The sequence below is a fragment of the Rhamphochromis sp. 'chilingali' genome (genome assembly GCF_963969265.1).
Source record: "Rhamphochromis sp. 'chilingali' genome assembly, chromosome: 4".
Lineage (NCBI taxonomy): Eukaryota > Metazoa > Chordata > Actinopteri > Cichliformes > Cichlidae > Rhamphochromis > Rhamphochromis sp. 'chilingali'.
This window is the reverse complement of record NC_137948.1, coordinates 4,748,344-4,771,501: the sequence shown is the minus strand read 5'-3', so window position 1 is coordinate 4,771,501 and position 23,158 is coordinate 4,748,344. Positions and strand designations below refer to the sequence as shown.

The following is a 23,158-nucleotide window of genomic DNA, read 5'->3' as shown; positions in this document are numbered from 1 at the left end:
TCGCGTGGAGCTGTGGAGCGTGTCCGGTCTCCTTTAGGTGCCGTTTATCTGCCTTCTACTGATTTCCGCTCGTTAGCGTCTCGCCACGGTCCCGCAGCGATGTGCGGAAAAGGGGACGAGGCGCAGGACGACTGCGGCTCCCGGGAGGAGTGGACTCTACTGTTCTGGACCTCCGTGGCCGTCGTGGTTCCGGTCATCATCACGCTGTGGTGCAGCGCACAACGCTCCAAGAGAAAATCGCACATGAAGGATTTCTTTCGCAAGAGCAAGCACGGCTGGCACTACACCGACCTGTTCAACAAGCCCACCTACTGCTGCGTGTGCTCCCAGCACATCCTGCAAGGCGCTTTCTGCGACTGCTGCGGCGTGTGCGCCGACGAGCAGTGCCTGCGCCGGGCCGACCGCAGCCTGTCCTGCAAGGAGATCATGGCCCCCTCCAGCCCCGAAGGAGCCATGGAGCATCGCTGGGTCCGCGGAAATGTGCCTCTGGCCAGTTACTGTGCTGTATGCAAGCAGCAGTGTGGGACCCAGCCGAAGCTCTGCGACATCAGGTAGCGTAGCTGGACGAGAACCGCTGAAGGGATGCAACAGATGTGCAGCCGTGTTTCTGCAACCAAAAGCCTCTTTTTACACCCACGAGTTAAAAGAAAAATGATCAAGTTTCCTGAGTTAGAGCTGGATGATAAAAGACCTCACTCTTTACTGTGGTTATTTAGTCTTTTTTATATTTGTAGATTGGTTTTTAATCACATCGATATATTCTTCTTTAGAATTTTAAATCTGGGTTTTCTCACGACTCAACATGACTTTAGGGTTTACATGTAATAACGGAACCACCTCTAATGTGCTCCTGCTGCTGTTCAACATAGCAAATTTCAATCTTAAAAGACCCCACCTCAGCATGACACTCATCCCCCGCTTTGTGAGCAGTTCAGGGTCTTCTTTTCATTGGCAGTATTTCTTTTTATGTGCTTCATCACCTTTCTTATAGTTTCGCTCCCCCTGCTCCTCCTTCAGGTGTGTGTGGTGCCAGACCACAGTGCACGATGACTGCATGGAGAGCTTGACGGATGGAGACGTGTGCGACTTGGGCGAGTTCCACAACCTCATCATCCCCCCTCACTACCTCTACCGTGTCAACAAGCTGCGCCGCAGGCACCCCGACGAGTACAGCAAGGTGTTGAAGTCACGACTGGCCTCGTCATAGTGCTCCTACGTCGGGTGCTCCGGAGATGTTTTAAAAATGCGTTTTCTGCTTGTATCTTGTAGCTCGGCTCTTCCTGTGGCAGCGGCTGGACTCCAGTGTTGGTCTTGGCTAACACGCGTAGTGGGAACAACATGGGGGAGGTGCTGCTGGGGGAGTTTCGCACCCTCCTCAACCCGGTGCAGGTCAGCTTGCAGCTCGCCTGCATCTTTTGTCTCAGTGAGAGCAAACTTTGTCATTGCTCTTTTTCAGATCCTGGAACTAATCTTGTTTTCTGCTTCACCTCCAGGTGTTTGACTTATCTCAGCTGACTCCTTCCAAAGCCCTCCAGCTGTGCACCCTCCTCCCCCCCGGCAGTGTCCAGGTGCTGGTGTGTGGAGGTGATGGCACAGTGGGATGGGTGCTCGATGCCATCGATGCTATGAAGCTAAAGGTGAGACGTCTCTGCGCTCAAGAAAAAAGAGCGATCTTTCTTTTACACATTACTTCTTCGCTTTGACACTTTTCTACTTTCTTTTGTCAGGGCCAGGACCAGTTCATCCCCAGGGTGACCATCCTGCCTCTGGGGACAGGAAATGACCTCTCTAACACTTTAGGCTGGGGAGCTGGCTATGCTGGAGAGATCCCCGTGGAGCAGGTTCTCCGTAACATCCTCGATGCTGAAGTGGTGAAAATGGACAGGTGAGCGGTGTTGATACTGATGACAGGTACTCCTCAGGATCAGTCAGAAATGCCTGAACAGACTGATCAGGTTCACCAGTCTTTTTAAAACTGTAGTCTCTTAGGTATTTGGGGAATTAAAACACCCTGTGTCCTGTGTCTTTGGCGACTATATCTATACAAAAGCGGTCAGATGTGTCTTCTAGTTGACGGCTAGTGTTTACATTTTCTTTCTATATTAGGAAATTAATTGGTGAGTCACTTTGACCATTGTCGATCATCAACATCATGATCATCCACTAGCTAACCCCTAAGATGTACCCTACTTTATTGTCCTTTTTGAGTTGAATAGGATCCATACCTTTAACCATAACCATGAACTCATCAGGAAAGTATTTACTAAGGTCATAAATCAAGGGGTACAGCGTTTGTTATTCTCGTAGAAAACTTAAACCTCGGTTTCTGGCACAATTTAGCCTCCTTCCAGAGGTACTTGGGTGAGAGGGTAAAGTACGAAAAGGTCAGAACTCCAGCAACCGTTGCTGAATATGAAAAAACTTTACTGGGTAACATGTTTCAGCTTGGGGCCTTCTGTAGGGTCGTCATCAGGTGGCTGTAGCTCATGTTCAGTCAGTGGTGTGGGCTTGTAGTCATTTACACTGCAAATCAGATGTGGTCAAATGCGTCTCACTTGACCTCGAGAAGTGGTTTGAGTGGCTGGGTCACATTGTGTCCTCATGGTTGTTTACATTGGATTTAATGTTTTCCACTTGTGGTCTGATGTCACAAGCTGCACTTTCAAAAGCATGTGAATTACAAATGAAAAGGACATTTATGTTTTATCATTTACGCTTAAAGATTTAGAGCTGTGTAATGTTATTACAGTCAGCATGAGTACTGAGACGTGAGGAAATGTAAATAGTCCAAATAGAAATAAAACTTTGATTCCTGAAATCCAACGTTTTGACCCGTTTGTGTTTGTTTTCATTCCGCTAAACACCTTCATGATTATTTTCAGATGGAAAGTCCAGGTAGCATCAAAAGGCGTCTACTTTCGTAAACCAAAGGTGAGTTTTTTCTCTCTGTGCTGATTGATGAACACCGATGTCTTTCGTGACATGTCAATGCCTGACCCGCGGAAGCACTCAGCTGTACTATAAAGCAGACGCTGGATTTCCTCCTCAGGTTCTGTCCATGAACAACTACTTCTCTGTGGGGCCCGACGCTCTGATGGCGCTCAGTTTCCATGCACATCGTGAGAAAACGCCCTCCTTCTTCTCCAGCCGCATCATCAACAAGGTCCGTAATTTGAATAAACAAAGCAGGCTCAGGGTTTAAATATGAATGCAAAAACCTCTTAATCCTGTAACTGTTTTTGTTATTTTTGTTGTTTTTTTGTAGAGACATAAAGATGCAGCTTCATTTTGTAGTAATGAGTACTTTCCTCTTCCCACAGGCTGTGTACTTCCTGTATGGCACCAGAGATTGTTTAGTGCAGGAATGTAAAGATCTGGATAAGAGGATCGAGGTACGGTGGACTTGTGCACGTGATGAAGCATTATGCAAATTTTGTTTTAAGCTCATAAAGAGAATCCGAGTCACTGTAAGTCACTGCCATATCAAGCTTTCTCTATAAATGTGAATTGGTTGTCCTGTGACTTCAGCAGGGGGCAGAGAAACCAGTGTCTCATCTAGAGATGGACCGATCCGATATTACGTATCGGTCCGATACTGACGTAAATTACTGGATCGGATATCGGAGAGAAATAAAAAAATGTAATCCGATCCATTAAATATCAAAAAAGCACCTCACAAAACTTGCGACATGGCGTAACTCGGCTCATAACCGTAGCATGTCGGAGCAGTGTGCTCACGTGATAGAGCGGCTGTGTGTATTTGTTTTTTGTTTTTTTTTGCTGGGAGTTTGCAACCCTGTTAGTTAGGTTGCTTAATATTTCTGCTAAGGACTCTTTAAAATACCAGAATAGGGAGGATAGAGCAGGTTTAAATTTATTAGATTGATCAGTTTTGCTGAACTATGAAATATTTTGGGTGCAGTTGTGTTTTTTTTACATACAGGTATAACAGAATAGTTTTAGTGTTGTTGTTTATTTAAACTTGAGTATGATCTTATACAAAATGCAGCAATATATATAAAAAAAACTGTTTTATTGATTAAAAAACACGATATCGGATTCATATCGGTATCGGCAGATATCCAAATTAAAATTAAAACAGCGTCTGTATATAAGCCGACTGGTCCCAGTGTTGCCAAGTCGGTCCAAAAGCTTCTGATGAGACATGAAAAGAAAGTTCCAAAATACAAACATGTGAATTTACTTTAGAAATAATTATCTTCACACAGGATTTGAATCCTTCAGTCCTCTGCTCACTTGCGATTAGTCAGAGTCTCCTGTCACAGAGCCCAAAGACGCTGTGCAGTAATCCAGTTCTTTATCAGATCCCGTACAGTTTGCTGAATGGGTGTTTAGATGTTTTTGGTGCTGTTATGTAGCCAAGCTTTAATAAAAATTCACACTTGTCTTGATTACACTTTAATGAAAGTGCAAAGGTTAAAAAAACAACCTGACAGCTTTTCAATTATAGGTTTCAACATTTCGGAATCAAGAAGTGTTAATTACTCAGCTTTGCAGGTGTAAAGATGTTTATTTTAACTTTAGTAAGAGCCTTGTTTCCAGTGCTGCCAGTAATAATGCTAATCTAATTAATTTGTTTATTTAATGTGTAAAAACAAATTAGATATTTTATAGTCTGCACTGTCTCATTTTTCTTACCTGGTTGATGTTTTCTATGTTTTGATCAACGTTTTCAGACATATTTGCCCATTTTGAGGTGGTTTTACTGACAAATGTCTTGATCAGTGTGTATCGTAGCTACAGCTGTTTAATATAAGACATTGTAAGAGAGATCCTTATTAAAAAATGTTTTTATAACACATAAAGATTTGTGAAACATTTATGTGTGTTTGCATGTGTTCCTGCCACAGCTGGAACTGGATGGGGAAAGGGTGAAGCTTCCCAGTTTGGAGGGCATCATAGTCTGTAACATCGGCTACTGGGGCGGAGGCTGCAGGCTGTGGGAGGGTATGGGAGATGAACCGTGCCCCCCTACCCGGTAGGTCATTTAAGAGCATATTGGTCAGGAAAATATAAACGGTCCATCTGGCACCGACTGCTTCAGGTTACCGGTACTATGGAAAGTAAACATGCTATTTCCTGTCTCTGCAGGCTGGATGATGGCCTGTTGGAGGTGGTGGGTGTATTTGGCTCCTTCCACTGTGCGCAGATCCAGGTCAAGCTGGCCAACCCTGTACGGCTGGGACAGGCTCACACTGTCAGAGTAAGGCTTCCTGTTTACCTCATTTACTGGCCACGCAGAACGACAGTAATTACTTTTCACTGCCATTCGCCTCAATCCAATCTAATTGTGACTAATCTGATTAGGCTTTTGTTACTGAGCTCCTGCATGTGTCCATTTACCCTCGATTGATTTCACCTTCATTCATTCTCCTTTTACATTGTGACATAAAGAGCGTTCATTAAAAAATTCACTGTTAATTAAGGCCTTCACACACCAAGCATGTAGTGAAAAAGCGATGCGTTATTGCAGAATAGATACCCTGATGCATGCTTTTGAACATATTTCATGATATCAGGGAGTGAGTTGAGAATAATTAATCTTGTGCATTTTTTGTAACACAGGAAATATTCGCACAGATTTTACACACCTGGTGTGTAAAGCCTTAAGATTACAGCAGCTACTTTCAAACATCATTTTGTAAAAACTATAAATGCACACACCTGCGTGTGGATTTGCCTTTGCTGCCAGAGCGTACCCACAACAACAAACTCATTTTACTGGTATTTGAATACCTCACATATTTAACTACATAAATATTGTAACTGTGGTGATATTTTGTACGCAGGCAAAAAAAAGTCCAATGTCCAAAACTTTTACGGTTTATTTATCCAGTTTGGCAAGCAACAAACAAAGATCCATTTTATGTTGTTTCCTGCTGCTTCTCCAGCTCTGGAAAAAACCACAGGCCCACCCCAGTGCATGCTGGTCCTATACTAGTCCTTTTACTTACAGAAAATGTCCTTACAGTTCTTCCTGTCTGACTTACAAAGATACAAAACAAAAAATTAAGCAATTATTAACCTAAAAATAAACCTTGTAAATAACCCAAGATAAAAAGTAAACCAAGAACAAAAAAAAAAGGAAAAAAAGAATAAATGGCTCCAGCACTGCACAGATTTTACACGCCTGCTGTGTAAAGCCTTAAGATTACAGCAGCTACTTTCAAACATCATTTTGTAAAAACTGCAAAGGCGCACCTGCGTGTGGATTTGACTTTGCTTCCAGAGTGCACCCACAACAACAAACTCATTTTACTGGTATTTGAATATCTCACATATTTAACTAAATACATTTTAAAAGCATCGCTGCTAACTGAGGGTGTAGGTAATGGAGGAACAGAGTTATAGATGAGAAGAAAAATAATCTATATCAGTAACATTTTTTGTTTTGTTTGCTCTCACAGGCTTCAATCAGAAGAATTAGAAATAAAGCTTAAAATACTGCTATTAATGGCCAAATCCAGTGTTTGCCTAAGCTTGCTCTGAAGCCCCCTGGTGGACTCTGAAGGTACTTTAGGGTGGCACTTACACATACCTTCCAAAAAAAAATAAAAATAAGAGAATACATATAAAATCTTTCATATAAAAAATAAATACTGATTTAAAAAACAGGCTGTTAATGGCGAGGAAAGCTTTAAACTGGACTGTTGCCAATCTGATCTGAAATAAAGTTGTTAAAGGAAAAAAAACACAACAAATAAAAAAGAACAAAGATGAAAGTTACTGATTTTAGTCTCACGTTGAGTTGTTATTATTAAAGGTAATAAAGTAAACCTTTTCTGAGCTACACATTTGTATTATTGGATTCTACTGGAGTAGCTTTGCATTAATCACAGTTCAAAATAAGTCTTATTTATCTTATACATGTCTCCCTATAAGTCAACTTTCTTCTGATTGGCTGTCTCTCCTAAACAGAAGGTTTGTACATCTGTGTTCACATCTGGAGCTGTGTGCCTGTGTGCTATATATGGTCATCTACAGAGCCAATAGTAGAAAAAAAACCTGAAACAGTGATCACTTTTATATACATAGATTTAAAAATTTGGTCGTGTTTAGCATGAGCACCCACTGTTGCACCAGTATGTATACTTGATCGCTATTTAGACTGTGAATGATTGGCCTAAGCTAACCTATAGGCCTATGTATGATTTAGCTAACATTTTTTCATTGTGCGCTGCTCTTCCATCTCCAGCTGGTTCTGAAGAGCTCCACGATGCCCATGCAGGTGGATGGAGAGCCGTGGGCGCAGGGTCCCTGCACCATCACCATCACCCATAAGACCCAGGCTTTTATGCTGTACCACAGCGCAGAGCAGACGGACGATGATGACGATGAAACCAGCGCCTCTGAGACGGAGAGCCCAACTCCTCACGACTCACCCAGGGCGGCGGGGCCGGCGTCTGCTCGAGCGTGACCCGCCGCAAACATCGTGTGACGTGAAGCTCTTGTTATCCTCGTTACTTATTTCTGCCTAGTTTGCATTATTCCCTCCTTTGCATTAGTCTTCCTCCTCCGAGGTCTTTGTAGTCACATCGTGATGATTAGAACAGACGTTTTAATTTAGAATCTTTTCAGAGAGCTCACAGACGGAGAAAGATTAGTTTGTTACTGAGCTGGCGTGAATTGTTTCTTCGGTCTTTTATCTACACACTCCCCTTTTAACTCAGAGCTCAGGCAGTCTCTCCTTGGACAGATTGCTCTTTAATTGCACTGATCCTCCGTGCCATAGATAATCTATAGACGACGATACTGTATTTATTACTCTGTATTTACAATTGAATTCTCCGTGCTGCCCTGCAGGTATCGGTGAGCCATTCTAACAGGTTGCCCAGGTTTAACCGACCCCTAAAAGCCATGTTTAAATCAACAGCAGGTGATGACGTTGTGTTTGTTGAGAGAACAGCAGGTTGCGCTGTCTGGTTGATGCTTTATTTCCCACAAATTTTGTATTCCACAAAAAGCACAAAAAGTGAAAGACCTGCGTTTGCTGGCAGGCCCCAGTGGCTCATGTGTCAAATGTGTTATCGTCTTTGAGGATCCTCATCATCACACTGCTGGCAGGTTTTTAGTCACACAGGCTTTGAAATGTGTGGACTCGATGGGGCATGGACTCTGATAAAACCGCAGTGTGTTATCAATCAGCAGACATCAGTGTTTACGTTAAAGTGCACTGCCATTTGCCAAACTGTTAAATTATAATACGTTAAAGTGTATAAACTATGGTTGACATTCCTGTATGAGCTACAGGAAATAGCCAGAGTTGCTGAGGCCTGTTTGGGAAGTACTGCCAAGTAGACGTAGTTTAGTGGGTCCATTTTGCCTTCATTTTGAACCGTTGTTTTTCCTCTGTTTTGCTCCTGTTTACATATTTTGTGTTGCACTTTTTGGCATTTACACTGATAAGTACCTTAAACTGCCCAGGATGTTGACCTTTGATGTTACTGCCGATCGTCGTAATAGCTGCTGTTGAGATTATGCTCCCATTAACCCAAAAGTCACCACAAGGTGGCCCACTTAAGACAGTATTTCTGTAGACAGGATAATAGAGTGGTCTTCATATATATTAGGATCATTACACGCATGTACGTATCCATGTAATGTTCAGGTGAAATACTAATTCCTGTTTATTCTGTACTCAGCAGAATTTCTGCAGGAGGACTTTTGTGTTTCTGTGTTTTGCTGTTTGAGGTGGTCTGCTGCTCGGAGTCATATCAGGAATGTCTGTAGTTGTTAGTTTGTGCTTCGTTTTGAACCCGGAGCTGCTCCGAAGGCTGAACAGGGATACGAGTCTTGCCGCGCGATGCCTACTGCTTTCAAAATATGCACCTCCCTGGCAGTTAACCAAACCGCATGGTTTCATCGCCCTCTATTTGTTTGGCGAATGTTGTCGCTCAAGGACACCTGCTTGAACTTTTACCTTGTCATCCATGTTTACCAGAGCTGTCTGTGTTGCACTGAATTCTGCTTAAATGTGACAGGGTTTTAAAGCCACTAGGTCCTTAGCCACGCTAGCATCATGCTTCTAGTATATTTATAGAGAAAACACCCTGCTTTTTGTAGGAGTCACTACAGTTTTGTAGAGAAAGTCATCTCCAATGAATCCTAATGTTTGGTTGATTTAGAGCACTTCAGATCATGATGTGATACTCAAAACAGTAAAACTAAGTGTCTGTCTCAGGCTCAGCTACAGTTTTCAAACTCTAAACACAACCTGAGAAATGTTAGCATGATGCTAATTCGATATATACTTTTGTTTATAGAGAATTAGCATAATTAACATAGCAGGAACAACATGCCAACATCCTTGCTTGGAGCTGAATACAGCTGCAGTGGGTGTCATGGCTGCATCAGATACACATATTTTCAATTAAAATTTAATAAACGTGAATTAGACTGCTGATTCCACCAGCGTTTCTGTAACTTTAGCTCAATCTTACCAAACATATAAAATATGGACATTGGTACTGTCATGTCACCTAAATTTTAGCATTTGGACTTTTTGGTTATTTTGAGCCAGAAGTCGCCATATTTGTATGAGAGGGTGAAGTGCCACATTTTTAGCTTGATTACCAAGTTCTGTGTGTAAATACTGTTACATTTAATCATTAATTATTATTAGTATTATTATTATCATTGTCTTGCTCTCTTCCACAGCAGTTCTTTGTCCTGTCTTCCCCCCCCCCCATACACCTAGCTGCTCGCTGCAGGTTTCTTCCTGTTAAAAAGGAGTTTTTCCTTCCCACTGTTGTCGTGCTTGCTCATAGGGGGTCGACTCAGTTTTCTCTGTACACTTTAGGATCTTTACTGTTGAATCTATAGTGCTTTGTTTTGAAGCGACTGCTATCTAGATTTGGTTCTACATAAATAAAATTGAATTAAATTATTAATTAAATATGAGTGCAACATGCAAAAAACAGCCCTTATTATGACATGCTTTTTAAAAATTATTATCATTGTTATTTATTTACAAATTAAAAAATATATAATTAAGTTATAAAAAGTGAAGCACAACCTTCTTGGATGGACTGTAGCAGCAAGCTAAGTTATATGTAAGATAACTGCAGTGAAAAGATTACATGCTCAGTGTAACTACATTTTCCATCGCATTAATCCGATTATCTGAGGTAAAGTCTAGAAGACAGCGATTGTTTACAGCCGTCTGTGTTGACATCCACCTGTTACAGCGCTAACAAAGCAAACTATAAGCCTTAATAAAATTCACCCGCTGCACAGCTGTTATGAAACCCTCCACATTTTTTCTATCAAGCTGTGAACGTGTTTTCTTCTGCGGCAAAGCTGGACACTCGAACACGGCACTCTCGTTTGAATAGAGCCTCAAGTGGTCATTCAAGGAACTGCACTCCCTGTGATGCTAGCGCGGCTAATGAACTTGTTTGGGAGATATGACTGTGACATTAATTGTTGTTTTGAATTCTGCCAAGTCATAGCTTATAGTTTATTATTTATGAAGACACAGAACAGTATTTATTTAGAGTCTAAGGCAAATTGAGTGAAGCTGTGCAGCTGTCCATCACTGGGATTAGATTACTAGAGCTGAGCTCTTGCATTTGAAATTCAATTGTTACATTTCACTGTTGCTGTTGATATTACTTAGTTATTGCATATTTGAATATAGCTATTTCTTTTTGACATGGGTAAAATTATAATAATTATAAAGAGTGAGACACATCTGCAGAAAACACAAAAATCACAAATTTTTATTACAAGATGACTCCATTAGAAAAACAACAGAAAAACTTTAAACACAGAAATGCCATCTGAGGGGGGGGGAAAGCTTTTATCAAACAATCATGTCAAACAAAGCTGTTTACAAAAAGAATCGTAGCGAGGGTTTGATGGGTTACTACTACTACTACAGGTGAGAGAAACTCATTTTGATTGAAATGAATGTAATGAAGCGATCTTTTGAATTTGATGACATTCCCATAAATATTTTCATATATAAACCAATCGTGTTTGTCTCTTTATTCACTTTTATATAGACATCTGAAAAGCAGCAGCCATGATCTCTGGTCAAAGATTACAACAGCAGCTACATACACACTAACAAACATGACACATGATGTTTGAATTCGTTAATCATTGACCAGTTTTGCAAACACTGATAAAGAGACAGTTTGAAACAGCAGCTACAACACTTACACTGTGTTTTGTGCTGACCTTTATTCACGTAATATTCATCTTGGATCCTTTTAATCATCAAATCATTATTTAAAAAGGAAACACTGGGTGTCATTTTTAAGGTTCTGATGTAAAAGGAGAGGATCCCAAACTCTTTAAGAAAAACAAAACTGATGGTCTCCACCAAGGCCAAAATCAAGTATTAATGTAAGTGTTAATCACACATCATCCAAGACTAAACAAAGCTGTAATAAAAATAATAATAATAATAATAATAATAATAATAATGATGATGATGATGATGATGATTGCACAGCACTTTTAAAGACAGAGTTAAAAGAGCGGTGTGGAACAGTTCAAAGAACCTGACCAGAAATCGGAGGCTAACTGCTCCAATAAGGTCTCAGCAGGTCTGTAATTCTACTACTACTACTAATAATACTAATACATTTTATTTGAAAGTACCTTTCAGAAGACTCAAGGACACTGTACACAGCAGAAAATTAGAAAGCAAGCATAAAAGCAGACAATTTACAAAATCATAAAACAGGGTTAAAATAGCAGAATGGAAAAGGTTACGTGGGATAAGCTATTTTGAACAGGTGAGTTTTGAGTCTAGACTTAAAAAGAGAAAAGGAAGTGACATTTCTTATGTCAGGAGGAAGGGAATTCCAAAGTCAAGGAGTAGAGCAGCTGAAAGCCCTGATGGTGGCAAGATGAGGGGAGGGGACAGAGAGAGAAAGAGAAGAAGAGGATCTAAGACACCGAGATCGAAAGTTGATCTGAACCAAATCAGAGAGATATGGAGGGGAGAGATGATGAACAGCCTCACATTTATACAAAAGTATTTTAAAACTGATGCAATATTTGACCGGGAGCCAATGAAGCCGCTGTAGGACGGGGGTGATGTGGTGAATAGAAGGGGTCCTGGTGATAATACGGGCAGCAGAGTTCTGGACATGTTGGAGTAAGACCAAAAAGAAGTGAATTACAGTAGTCAATCCGCGAAGTAACAAGGCTATGAACAAGAATGGCAGTGGCATGGTGGCATGTGGAGTGAGACAGTTGCACAGTTGGAAATATGCAGACTGCGTGACATTATTGATGTGTGAATTCAAAGATCAAGTTAAGTATGAGTGGAGTTGTGTGCCAACTACCTTATCTAATACAGGAAAGAGACTGGCTTTCTAGAGCTTTAAATGTTGTTAATAAATTTTAAATTAGAATCCGATAGATGGTAAATGGTCTGTATTTGTATAGTGCTTTACTTGGTCCTGAGGACCCCAAAGCGCTTTACACTATACACAATCATCCACCCACTCACACACTGGTGATGGCAAGCTACAGATAAGATATATACACAAATCTCATAATGCATTCAGGCTTCAGATTAAAATCAAATATTGGTTCTACTTCTTCTGATTTCTATGAGGACGTGAGTGTTGTGTTCCTGAAGAAGCATGGCCTTTGGGTTTATCTTTCTTGGTGAAATCAGATCCTTTCCCGGATCCTGAAGACTTATGCCCTCCAGCAGCGCTGTGCGGCCTCCTGTCTGGATCTGAAGGAAAACATAGTAGTTAGTCAGTTGTCTTTAATGTAGGATGTGCACCACTTGCTAAACAAATCAACAAACAAATAACACTCCTACACAGTTTTTATGTACAAAATACAATAATCCCTTAAAACTATACACCGCGCACAGAGTGAGGTTTGTACCCAGAGAGCTTCTTGTTGTATGTGTCCTGTTTATTTAATCAGTGGAATCGTGTTGTTATTCATCATCTGATTGGCAGGCTGACATTTTTTATAACACGTGAGGATTTGATTCATACTTGATTTCTCAGAAGAAGCATGGCTTTTGGGTTTATCTTTCTTGGTGAAATCAGATCCTTTCCCAGATCCTGAAGACTTATGCCCTCCAGCAGCGCTGTGCGGCCTCCTGTCTGGATCTGAAGGAAAACACAGTAGTTAGTAATTTGTCTTTAATGTAGGATGAGCGACACTTGCTAAACTAATCTGATTTAAATTTATTAAATATCAAAAAGTAGAGAAACCCATGGTCAGATCAACAAGCTGGAACCTTTTCTGGAAGCATTTTTGTTTTAAATATCACAATATAGTTTGCACACAGTTTGTCACATTTGACCTCTCACCTCACTTCTACATTTCACATCTGCCTTCCTTTCAAGTTGACTGCAAAATGTGCTTTAATTTAAAAAGAAATACTGAAAAAAAAAATACTGTCAAGAGAAACAGAATGAGCTGATGATTTATGCTGCGGTACACAATTATATAAGCCCACGTTTTACATGGCCAGTTATTTACAAATGAATACATATTAGCCATTAGCTCCTATATAGTTCTTAAGTACAAAATGGAATAATCCCTCAAAAGTAAACACTGCCCAGAGAGTGAGGTTTGCACTCAGAGGGCTTCTTGTTATGTGTACTGTTTATTTAATCAGTGGAATAGTGTTGTTATTGATCATTTGACTGGCAGTCTGACATTTTTTATAACACATGAGGATGTGAGTGCTTCATACTTGATTTCTCAGAAGGAGGATGGCCTTTTGGTTTATCTTTCTTGGTGAAATCAGATCCTTTCCCGGCTGGTTTACCTCCTCCAGGAGCACTGTGCGGCTTTCTGTCTTGATCTAAAGGAAAATATGCAAAACGTCTTCCACAGTTAGTCGGTTGTCGTTAACACAGGAGATGTGCAACGCGTCCACTAATCTGAACTGTACACAGGCATACTGAATTACATTTTGTCAGGTTTAAAATGAACAGTGTGAATGCTAGAATTACTATAAATGTTTGATTTGTGAAGTTGCTTTTAAAGGCACATTTACAAACCCAACATACAACATCTGCTCAATGAGAAGCTGTTTTTATTGGAAAGGTTCCAGAACTTTGGTTACTGCTGCTGTTAACTTCACTGTTGAGGACTGCTGCAGACACGCACGGCACACTGAACTGTAATGTACACAGTGGTCGCAGACGCTGCAATTCCTCGCGCCTCCAGCTGAGCCGCTGTCTCCATCGACAGGGAGGTAAGCATGGCAGGAGGCGTTGGATCCGGGGAAGGATATCTGCATATGTATGTATGTGTGTGTGTGTGTGTGTCCAGAGTTCAGCTGAGACAGTGTCCTTCGCCCTGCCAGGCTAAGTAAACAGTCTTCCAGCCAACCCCGGTGGCCTTGCGTAGGATAGGAAGAACAGTCTGTTATCAGGGTGTTTTTGTTCAGATCCAGCCTTGAGACCACAGCTGGCGCTGAAGTGGTAGCCGCATGAAATAATGGTGGTTTTTACTTTAATGCAAACAACTCATTGGAATTTCAAAGCTGTTCTAACAGTCCAACACTGGTCTCTCAATCTCCCGTTGGAGAGCCGTGAGCTTCTCCATGATGTTGTCATTCTTGCGCTCAAAGAGCAGATTCTGAGAACTCACAACCGCTGTGAGCTTCTCAAGGATGTAATCCAATTTTCGCTCAGAGGTCTTATTCTGAGCGTTCACAGCAGCCTCAAGCTTCTCCAAGATCTTATCCGTGCTGCGCTCAATGAGCCCATTTTAAGAACGCATGACTCATCCCATCATTTCAATCACAGCGGGCAGCCTTGTGGGGGTTTGAACAGCCGATTCCGCTTTCTTTAATCTTCGATAAGCCAGGGCCAAGCCAGCTCCGATCAGCAAAAACCCTGTTATCATGGTTCCGAAAAGGTAGATAACTTCAATGTCCTCGATCGACAGTCCCGCCAGGCACACGACCCTCCAGTTATGCCACCCGTCCATCGTGTATCCAGCAGGGAAAGTCCCTCCAGGACACTCAGACTCACCTGAGCTCAGGCTTCTCGTTGAGAAGAGGGTGTCAATTTCATTCAGGGACCAGTTGATCAAATCCATAATTCCTCTTTTTTTTATGAGGACTTATCACTGTTATCAATGGTGTGCTTTTTATTGCAGTTAATCAATTGAGTGTTCTTAAACTTTGGGTCCAAACATTCATTTGGATATTATTTTGACGTGCGCCAACCAACCTAAACATTTCAGAGTAAGCACTCCTCATCATGGCAACAGCACTCCCCATCAGCAGTGGTCTCCCCCACCAGGAAGATTTGCCACACCTTTAAAACTGCTTAGGAGCAGATTGAAGAACATAATAAAGTTCAGCCCATCGACTTAAACTCCAAACTCCACAGACCAAAATCCAGCTGAGCATCTGCATGAACAAGCTGAATCTTTCCAGACGCCACAGCAAACACAAATGTGTCAGAGCTGCTTTTGCACCACAATGAGGATCTACACAATACTGGCTTTAATGTTACGGTCGATCAGTTTATGACCTCAATCTTAATAATGACTGCCAGGAATGAAGACAACACTTTGGCACAAGGCTCGTTTTGACATGTGTCTTTTATACTTTGAAAGTTTAAATAATTTATGATGGGTTTACTGGTTATGGGAGGACTCGGCCTCAAAGTGTGCCTAATAGCTTGTAAAAGTGCCTAGCTGCATTCTATTACTGCCAAACCATGAAGGACATCTACAAATGTCCGTAAGCTTCTGGGTGAGTATGGGCGATGAAGTAAGGTCATTTTAGAACCAATCCCTGTCTAGGTCTTCACACACCTTCTTCACATGTTTAACTGACTGCGCGATCATGGTTGTCTTTCAGAACAGAGACATGCCCAGTGGTAAGTTGTTAAAACACTAAATGCACTATCAGATTGATCGAGTTTGCCTTAAGCACACTGACTTTTAGTAGATGTGATTTCATATCAGGCTGAAATAAAACAAAGGTGTTCCTTCAATGTGTGTAACAAGTCATATCCTGGATAAATCTTATACTGTTTATTAAAAAAATGGGGCTTCATCTTGCTTCTGTCTTTTATCATTTATAAGCTGGCTTGCAAAGGGTAGGTATTATGTGTCATTGAATTTTTAATTAGCTGTTAGGGCACCAATTAATTAACACATTGTCCCGTTTGTGGTGATTGGAGACTAAGCTGTTTACACAGACATATATGATTTTTGTCATTACAGACGTGTGTGTGTAAGAGAGAGATTTTAGGTTGTATCTTACTTGTGTTTTGTTGGGCATAAAATCGAGGTTGCCCAAAATGTTGCAATCGAGGTTGGGCCTGTGGATAATGGGGTGGATTCCATCTTTGCTGTGGTCTAATAAAAACGGGGATGGGAACCGGCTGGTAGTACGGCTGGATGGGTGGACTGCTCAGTGGACTTTGGAACGAGGGGTTGCTTCTCTGCTGAGGCGCTGCTGAGTAATGAAACAGTGAAATGAGAACGCACTCTGAACATCTTTATCACACTGTAAAGAATCACGTGTCACAAAGTGCTTGTAATGTTTTAAATAGTTTTCACGTATGTGCTTGAGGAAGGAAATTAACGATATTACAATATGATTTGCAGTATTTTAAATAAAAATGTAATATACGTTTTTTTACACAGTGTGCCTTCTCTTGCAAATACACTCAAATAACAAGTGCAGGGAGGTGTAGTCAGTAATTATAGCTGTACAACAAGACCACGTTATCGTACGTGTATTATTAACATGAGATCGTCTTTAAAATTATAGTTACAGTGAATACCTGTATCACACTAGGAGATAGTCATATTGGCAGATGTTTTCAGATACTCTTTCAGTTCACATGTTACTGTATTCAAATATCATCCTATAATAACTCCTCGCTGATATAAACTTACCAGAATTTGGCTGGGATTCACTACCTCCAGCACTTTCTGGTCTGGAGACAGGAGCTGCTGTTTCACCTGTTAAAAACAAAGGTTACATTTAAAGAGTGCTTCCCAAAATACTTCCCAAGAAATAGTCACCACTGAAGAAGAATAAATTCATGAGCATTTAACAGAAAATCCTCAACAGTATTTTCCACAAGACAGAAACTCACCAGAATCCCCAAATGCACCAGTGTTAAGATCTGCATCAGAACGTGAAAATGATTGGCTTCGTTAATCTTTTAGAATATTAATCCAAATTTAAATTTTCTGCTAATGCGTGCCTGCACACAGACCTGCTTTAAAGAATGGTAATCTGGCCTCAACTGGCTGTTTAAGCATCTCCATCAGAGTCTCCCTCAGGGCTGCAGCAAAGCTCTGCGTCGCTATCACCTTCTTGGAGTCCAGATTGATTCGAGGCACGTGAGGCTCAAACTTTACAACTTTGGGCAACACAACTGAAGCCTGTGGGGGGCAAAAGAAAGGTTTTTATTTAAACTTCCTAATTATTTAACTTAACCACGCCCATTCTATCTTATTCTTTAGTTTAAGTTTTCCACGGGTGTTCGTCTCACCTGTAGAAAAGCCGAGGTTTGGGATTGACTCAGCAGCCTGTTGATATCTTCTCTGGCTTTTCCCATCCTATTATAGTTTTCGTCGAACTTCTTTGTGAGATCCCGAAGTTTCATCTGACCGAGCTCCAGCTCACGGTCCACCTCAGTTTGGGCCTCGCGTTCATCTTGAGCCAAGATGTCCCTCATCTGCTGATAGACAGCTGCGAGTGCCGTCTTTCTTTTGTTTGCTCCATCCTGGAACAGTGACAATAAGATATGACAACAGTGAGTTTTTCATAGTTACTGCCAGCACATTTACTTTGTCTCTGTATGACATGTGGAAATTACCTTCAGCATACTCTGCATGTTGTTCATTTGAAACACAACATTTTCAGTCTTCTCCATTTTCTCATTCAGCAAACCCAACTTGTCTCTGAGGTCAGACTATAAGAACAGACACAGAACAGCTTAAGTGCACAAATTCCATACAGACACTGCTCAGAGGGCCTGGAGAACTTTGCAAGTAATGCTTTGACTGCATGTCCACCATCTGCATTATTCCATTATTTCATTTTTCCACTACATCTTACATGCGGAAATATTTTGAATTGTTAAACTTTATTTATAATGAGGTCATTCTTATCTGTTTCTAGTGTTGCCTTGACTAGAGATGTGTGGGCCAAAGTCACTGAATCAGATATTGTGGAAAAAGAAGTGTAATACAACCTGATCCATCAGCCTAAAGCAGTGGTGTTAAATATACAGCCTGAGATCAAAGCAGACACAGCTCAATGCCTGGCATACAACACTAAGAAAAACTTGTTAAAGCAAGGAAGACTTGAACTTGGCTGTCATTTACAAACAGTTGTACACAAGGGTCCCTTTTCAGGTATGAACCCACTTCCATCTTTTTTATACAGATGGAATGTTTCCTCTCCAGGAAGTCAGCTGACTGTCATCTTTGTTTAAAGATATACACACCAACATATTGATTTATAATATTACAAATTAAATAAGTTAAAACATGTATGAATTAAGGAGAAACAGTTAACTCTGTACATAAGTCAGTGTTTAATACAGTATAATCGTCAATGTGAATGCAAACACACCTCCTTCAGGTTCCTCTGCTCCTCCGGAGTTAAGAAGGAGCATCCTTTGTGGATATGCTGGAGGCAGAAGCTGCAAATCAGACGGTCATGCTGGCTGCAGAAGAACTCCATCAGCTTGTGGTGGTCGGAGCAGATGCGCTCCGACAGGTCTCCGACAGGCTCGCTCAGCTCGTGGAGATGGAAGACGGGGTTTTCCCGGTGAGGGCGCAGGTGCTCCTCACAGTAAGACGCCATGCAGGTGAGGCAGGTCTTCGATGCTTCTGCTTCCATGCAGGTATCACAGCGGATGACATCGTCTTTCTCCGCTTCGCTCTCTTCTTCGCTTTCTTCTTCTCTCTCCTCTTCGCTCACTTCTTCGCTCTCCTCTTCGCTCGCTTCTTCGCTCTCCCCTTCGCTCGCTTCTTCGCTCTCCTCTCCTCTCTCCTCTTCGCTCTCATAGCCTCTCTCCTCTTCGCTCTCCTCTTCATTCAGGTTGTCTTCGCTCTTGCTCGATCTCACTTTAAAGGTCTCCACGACGGCGATGAGGACCGTGTTTTTCTTCAGCTCGGGTTTGGTGTCGAACACGGTTCGACACTGAGGGCAGCTGTACGAGTCCTCCCAGCTGGCGAGCAGGCAGTCCTGGCAGAAGTTGTGTCCGCAGGGGATGGTCACCGGACAGTCAAAGGTGCTCAGACAGATGCTGCAGGTCAGCTCATCCTCCAGACTCATGATAGAAAACTGAGACTCGTCCACTTCGGCCATGATGGGACTGATGCGAATGAAGCTGCGAGGCACAAACAAAACTTATCATTACATCAGATAATCAACGAAGGCCAACCCCTCCTGCACCAAAACTCAGAACAGCCATTTTACTGCAGTAAAGTTCATGACGTTGCACATAAATAACCAATAACAAAGAATCCACGCGGAGCTGCTGTCTGCAAAACAAAACACTGCAGACCGCTTTATACTCACAGGCCTCTGCTGCGCGTGATGAAAACTAGAGTTTCTTCTGGCTATAGAAAAAACAGTCTTCCTGCTTGCGTAACAGGACTCGTGATACAGGTTCCACCCTCCGAGCGCACGTCAGAGCCAAATAATTTTTTTTATGAACACATTCTGATTCTCGCTGTGAGAAATAAATGAGTTATTTCTCATCCCTTTTTACACATTCAAAACATTTTTTTAAATGGAAAACGGTGAAAAAGTCTGTTCGAAGAGAGTCGTGTGCCCGCTTTAACCTAAAACGTACCTGCTCCTTATGCCACCTGTCCTTCTGAAAAGAAAGACATGTTTTTTTCTTGTCTTTTTTTTTTTACTAGTAATCACTGGTGAATTCAGAAGACATCTTTTTTAAACTAGAATAAATGAATTGTAGCAATAATTTACCAAATACACTTACTTACACTCTGATCCACAAGTATTTGGACAGTTACAGAGGTTGTGTGACTTTACCGCTGTATACAACTATAGTGGATTTTAAATGAAAAATAAATCAAGCTGTGACTGAAGTTTTGAATTTCAGGTTAAATTCAGGGGGTTAATCAGAATATTACATTATCTGTTTAGAAATTACAGTAATTTTTTATGCATAGTTCTCCATGTTCAGAGACTCAAAAGTCCCTGGATAATTAACTTGACCAAGAACCAAGAACACTCTTGATTGTATCACTGTCGAGGTCTGCAATCACGAGATGCCTTCATAAATGTAAATCCAGACGGTTTAGAACAAGATGAAAACCACTAGTTACACTAGGAAACTGGAACAACAGGTTAGGAAAAGTATGAAGAAGGGGAGACACAGCTCATGATCTGAAACAGACGACATCATCCGTCAAACATGGTGGAGGCAACATTATGGCACAGGCCTGTACGACTGTCAGTGGAGCTGGCTCGCTGTTAATAATGTGACTGCTGATAGAAGCCACAAGATGAATTGTGAGGTATACGGAGTTATACTCCCTGCTCAGATTCAGCCAAATGTTGTAAAAAGGAGTGGACCCTTTACACTGCAAATAGATAATAACCCAAAACATATGGGAAAAGCAACATTTGGTTATGCCTAGCTGAGTGCTGGCAGGCACTGACTGCAAATGATTTTCTTCCAAACATTAAAAAGCAATCTTGATGTTGTAAAGGCTCACCTTTCAGCACATTCACTTCACCAGATGCACCTTGTTTCTTTTCCTCACCTTTGATTGGGTGTGGTGCTTGGCCTTAATTGCACTCACCTGTCACTCGTTATATAAGGACTGCACTCACCTACCCCTCACTCTTTCTTCACTCCCACATGGGGCGGCAGCTGAGGTGAGTTTCTCTTTGAGTCTCCTGAGTTCATGTATCATTTTGAGTTACTTAAATCGTACTTTATGTCCTTTTTAGAGAGAGCAGTCCATGTGTGTCTTTCTTTCCTTCCTTCTTTGCCTTATTGATTTGGAGAATAAAAGGAAAACCCTGAGAATAATTAGATGACTGCTTATTCTTATTCTAACCGGATGAGCCCATGATGCTGATTGCTTAAGCCCTGAACCTTCCTTCCTTCAAAACATGGTCCTCCGAGCCGGAGTGGTATTAGCGTCATGGATTCAAAGCAGCCATTGACTGAAGGTTTGAGAAGATCCATTCGTGATAGTCGACCTCCTGCCTACCTGCAGCAGTATGACGTTCAGTATCCTGGAGCTAGAAGAGCTACATGTGAGACAGAGTCAAACAGAATGCCAACATAGTGACAAAGACACACATGGGCTGCAGGATCCTGTCGGAGAGTCAGAAAGACAACCAGAGACATCCCCTGCTCCTTTACCCACCAATCAAGATGAGGTGATGAGGGAACTCCTGATGACAATGAGGGAGATTAGGCAATTCATGATTCAGTTATCTCCTCCCCATTCTCACAGTTCCTCCAGATCTTCAATTCACACTGTCTCTGATGAAAGCAAATCCTCTGTTTGCGGTTTACAAGCCATTCCCCAAACACATCAGCAACATGAGCAGTTCCCAGTGATTGATCCAGCAACATGTCAATCACACTCTCAGCCCCCCCAGGTTAGCCGTCACTCTGGTGCAGTTCTGGCTGCTAGCCCTTCTTTCCCTAATTCAACAATATTAGATGCTGCAGTTCCTTCAAGTGGTTTGCCTAGACCAGTTTTTCCTACACCAGATGAGACTCCTTTTAATTTCCTGGCCACACCACTGCAAGGTCCCCACCAGATTTCATGTGTTCAACCTGCTGTTCCTCTAGATGAAGACCCTGCTCAACCTCTCGTTTGCATTCCGGAACCAAGGCAGCACCCTCCTGTAAAGCAGCAACCAGCTACATCTGATGGTTTGCATGCACAAAACCCTTCAGTACCCATTACTGCTAGTTCTAGTCACCCTGTTAGCACTAGAACACGTGTATAAACTTGAGGGTCCTTCTTTCCCAGACCTTACCAGAGAAGATGAAATCCAGTATAGGCTGTTACGAATGGCCCTTACTAACCTGCTTGACCCTCATGACACAGAGCATTTCAAATATCATGTCCTTCTTGATCATCTGAAAGTAGACCAAGCTAAACGGTTAGCTATTTCCTTTTCCTATGCTCCTGACCCATACACTCAAGCCATCAAAGCTCTTGATGAGCGTTATGGGCAACCAAGACAGCTAGCATTGAAAGAGCTACGGAATATACTGGAGCTTCCTCCTATCAGAGCAGGTGATGGTCGGACTCTGGATAATTTTGCTCTTCGTGTACAAGCTTTAGTTGGTTTGCTTAGCACTATGGGTGATCAAGGACGGACAGAACTAAATTGTGGCTCCCATGTCGATCGCCTACTTGAAAAGTTGCCCGCAGAGCATTCCAGTCGCTTCAAACGGCATATTTACAGGGAACAAGGAGATACGATGTATGACTTACCTTTGTTCTCATCCTGGTTGCAAATTGAATTCAAGTGTCAACCAAGAAAGGACAGTCCTGTTTCATCCTTTAACCAGCCACGACCTGCCCATAAGTACACCTCTCCACTCACAACAATATTACATGGGACAAATGCATCCGATCCTGTACAGGCAGCACAACCCATCATAATGACTAAGGCAAGATGTGCATATTGCTGCTCACCTGAACACCACATTAGCAAGTGCCCCGAGTTCATTAACAAGACAAAGGATGAGAAAATAAACTGGATAAGGAGAAACAAACGGTGCTGGCGTTGTGCTAGAACTCATCAGGCTGCGAAGTGTGATCTGAGGAAAGCATGTGCCACCTGCATGGAAAGACATCTACAGATCCCATGTGAGGTGAATCAGAGACCTAGAACTGAAACTAATCCTGTAGTGAGGACACTGTACTTTGATAGACCTAGCGATCGCCCTAGTGTCCTTTTAAAGGTTGTGAAAGTGCTCCTGCGTAATGGCAAAAGAACCCTGGAAACATATGCAATACTTGACGATGGCTCCCAACGTACCATGCTTCTGACATCTGCAGCTAAGCATCTCCACCTAACTGGGAAAGCTGAAAAATTATCACTCAGAACTGTCCATCAAGAAGTTGAAACCATTCAAGGTTCTTGTGTAAGTTTCCAGATTTCTCCCATCGCACATCCAGAGAAAACTTACAC

The 23,158-nt window shown here is 41.9% G+C and overlaps 2 protein-coding genes across 3 annotated transcripts; one reads left to right on the top strand and one right to left on the bottom strand.

Annotated features, from left to right (window-relative positions):
* Window positions 1–99: 99 nt before the first annotated feature.
* Window positions 100–11,667, top strand: dgke (diacylglycerol kinase, epsilon; the record flags this gene model as incomplete). Its single annotated transcript, XM_080881188.1, has 11 exons — window positions 100–551; window positions 1,018–1,177; window positions 1,270–1,389; window positions 1,494–1,637; window positions 1,728–1,885; window positions 2,883–2,931; window positions 3,050–3,163; window positions 3,321–3,392; window positions 4,872–4,999; window positions 5,113–5,224; window positions 7,217–11,667. The coding sequence occupies 11 exons, from the start codon at window positions 100–102 to the stop codon at window positions 7,436–7,438; spliced, it is 1,731 nt and encodes a 576-aa protein (XP_080737314.1). The 3' UTR covers window positions 7,439–11,667.
* A 144-nt stretch (window positions 11,668–11,811) lies between these two features.
* Window positions 11,812–19,604, bottom strand: LOC308396103 (E3 ubiquitin/ISG15 ligase TRIM25-like). Of its 2 annotated transcripts, none has more exons than XM_080881186.1 (11): window positions 19,535–19,604; window positions 18,581–19,343; window positions 17,820–17,915; window positions 17,493–17,726; window positions 17,214–17,382; window positions 17,091–17,120; window positions 16,888–16,953; window positions 16,247–16,441; window positions 13,709–13,819; window positions 12,999–13,115; window positions 11,812–12,724 (listed from the first exon to the last, which is right to left on the bottom strand). In XM_080881186.1, the coding sequence occupies exons 2-11, from the start codon at window positions 19,319–19,321 to the stop codon at window positions 12,576–12,578; spliced, it is 1,908 nt and encodes a 635-aa protein (XP_080737312.1). In that variant the 5' UTR covers window positions 19,322–19,343; window positions 19,535–19,604; the 3' UTR covers window positions 11,812–12,575. The 2 variants fall into 2 exon arrangements, with proteins under 2 accessions (XP_080737312.1, XP_080737313.1); XM_080881187.1 differs by having other exon boundaries at window positions 16,247–16,438.
* Between the last annotated feature and the right edge of the window lie 3,554 nt (window positions 19,605–23,158).

Bases quoted from the DNA above. Each gene is read 5' to 3' on its own strand.
- LOC308396103 (XM_080881186.1), bottom strand. From the start codon at position 19,321: ATGGCCGAAGTGGACGAGTCTCAGTTTTCTATCATGAGTCTGGAGGAT. The intron at 17,383-17,492 runs GTGAGACGAACA...TGCCCCCCACAG, and splicing joins AAACCTCGGCTTTTCTACAG to GCTTCAGTTGTGTTGCCCAA. The intron at 16,954-17,090 runs GTGAGTTTCTGT...TGTTTTTAACAG, and splicing joins TGGTGCATTTGGGGATTCTG to GTGAAACAGCAGCTCCTGTC.